Consider the following 824-nt stretch of genomic DNA (forward strand, 5'->3'; position numbering starts at 1 on the left):
CACGGGGCGCTGGGCCTCGCTAGACAAGATGGCGGACGATCTATTAGCAGCCGCGGACAAGGTGAGTTCTCAGGTCATCAGATCAGGCATACCTGATGGGCACACACACACTATCAGATAGACCTGACACATGATGAGCACAACTCCAGGTATACCTACCTGACACATGATGAGCACAACTCCAGGTATACCTACCTGACACCTGATAAGCACATACACTATCAGGTAGACCTGATCACCTGTCGTCAGGTCTACCTCATAGTGAGTGGCTGGCCTTACTGTCTTGAAATGGAACAGATAAGGAAGACAGGATAGAGGATAGCAGAAAGCCAGTTGTTTCGAGAACAACCTTTATCTGTTTAGGAGAAATTTCGTCCCGTTTTGGAATCGAACCTTTTACCTAGCGCTTACAATGCAGGTCTAATCTCCAAGCTGACCAGTTAGGCCACTGTCGCTCTATTATCTATTTATTTGTTTGTTTGTTTGTTATACTTCAATGTACACAAATACAAAGCATCATAAATAAAAGGCGACATTATTGCCTAATAGTTTTTATATGTAACAGGGCTGTATGGTGTCCCAGGTAATCTCTACCATTTAACCCTGTTTTAACGATCAAAAACAACCCTATTATATCAACAAAACCGATTTATTTGCTTTCAGTACGCTCTGGAAAGGCTGAAAGTGATGTGCGAGGAAGCCTTGTGCACAAACCTCTCGATAGAGAACGCCGCTGAGATCCTCATCCTTGCTGATCTGCACAGTGCGGACCAACTCAAAACACAGGCCATAGAATTTATCAATACGTAAGTCAAACACTTAAT

The 824-nt window shown here is 43.7% G+C and overlaps 1 protein-coding gene across 1 annotated transcript; it reads left to right on the forward strand.

Moving 5' to 3' along the window:
* Nucleotides 1-20: 20 nt before the first annotated feature.
* On the forward strand, nucleotides 21-814 carry LOC103523436 (speckle-type POZ protein A-like). The gene is made up of 2 exons (XM_008488478.3): nucleotides 21-61; nucleotides 664-814. The coding sequence occupies exons 1-2, from the start codon at nucleotides 29-31 to the stop codon at nucleotides 808-810; spliced, it is 180 nt and encodes a 59-aa protein (XP_008486700.1). The 5' UTR covers nucleotides 21-28; the 3' UTR covers nucleotides 811-814.
* The last annotated feature ends 10 nt before the right edge of the window (nucleotides 815-824 follow it).

The sequence above is a fragment of the Diaphorina citri genome, unplaced genomic scaffold (genome assembly GCF_000475195.1).
Source record: "Diaphorina citri unplaced genomic scaffold, Diaci psyllid genome assembly version 1.1 scaffold23072, whole genome shotgun sequence".
NCBI lineage: Eukaryota > Metazoa > Arthropoda > Insecta > Hemiptera > Psyllidae > Diaphorina > Diaphorina citri.

Coding starts and splice junctions, on each gene's coding strand:
- LOC103523436 (XM_008488478.3), top strand. CDS start 29: ATGGCGGACGATCTATTAGCAGCCGCGGACAAG. Junction 62..663: donor TATTAGCAGCCGCGGACAAG/GTGAGTTCTCAG, acceptor ATTTGCTTTCAG/TACGCTCTGGAAAGGCTGAA.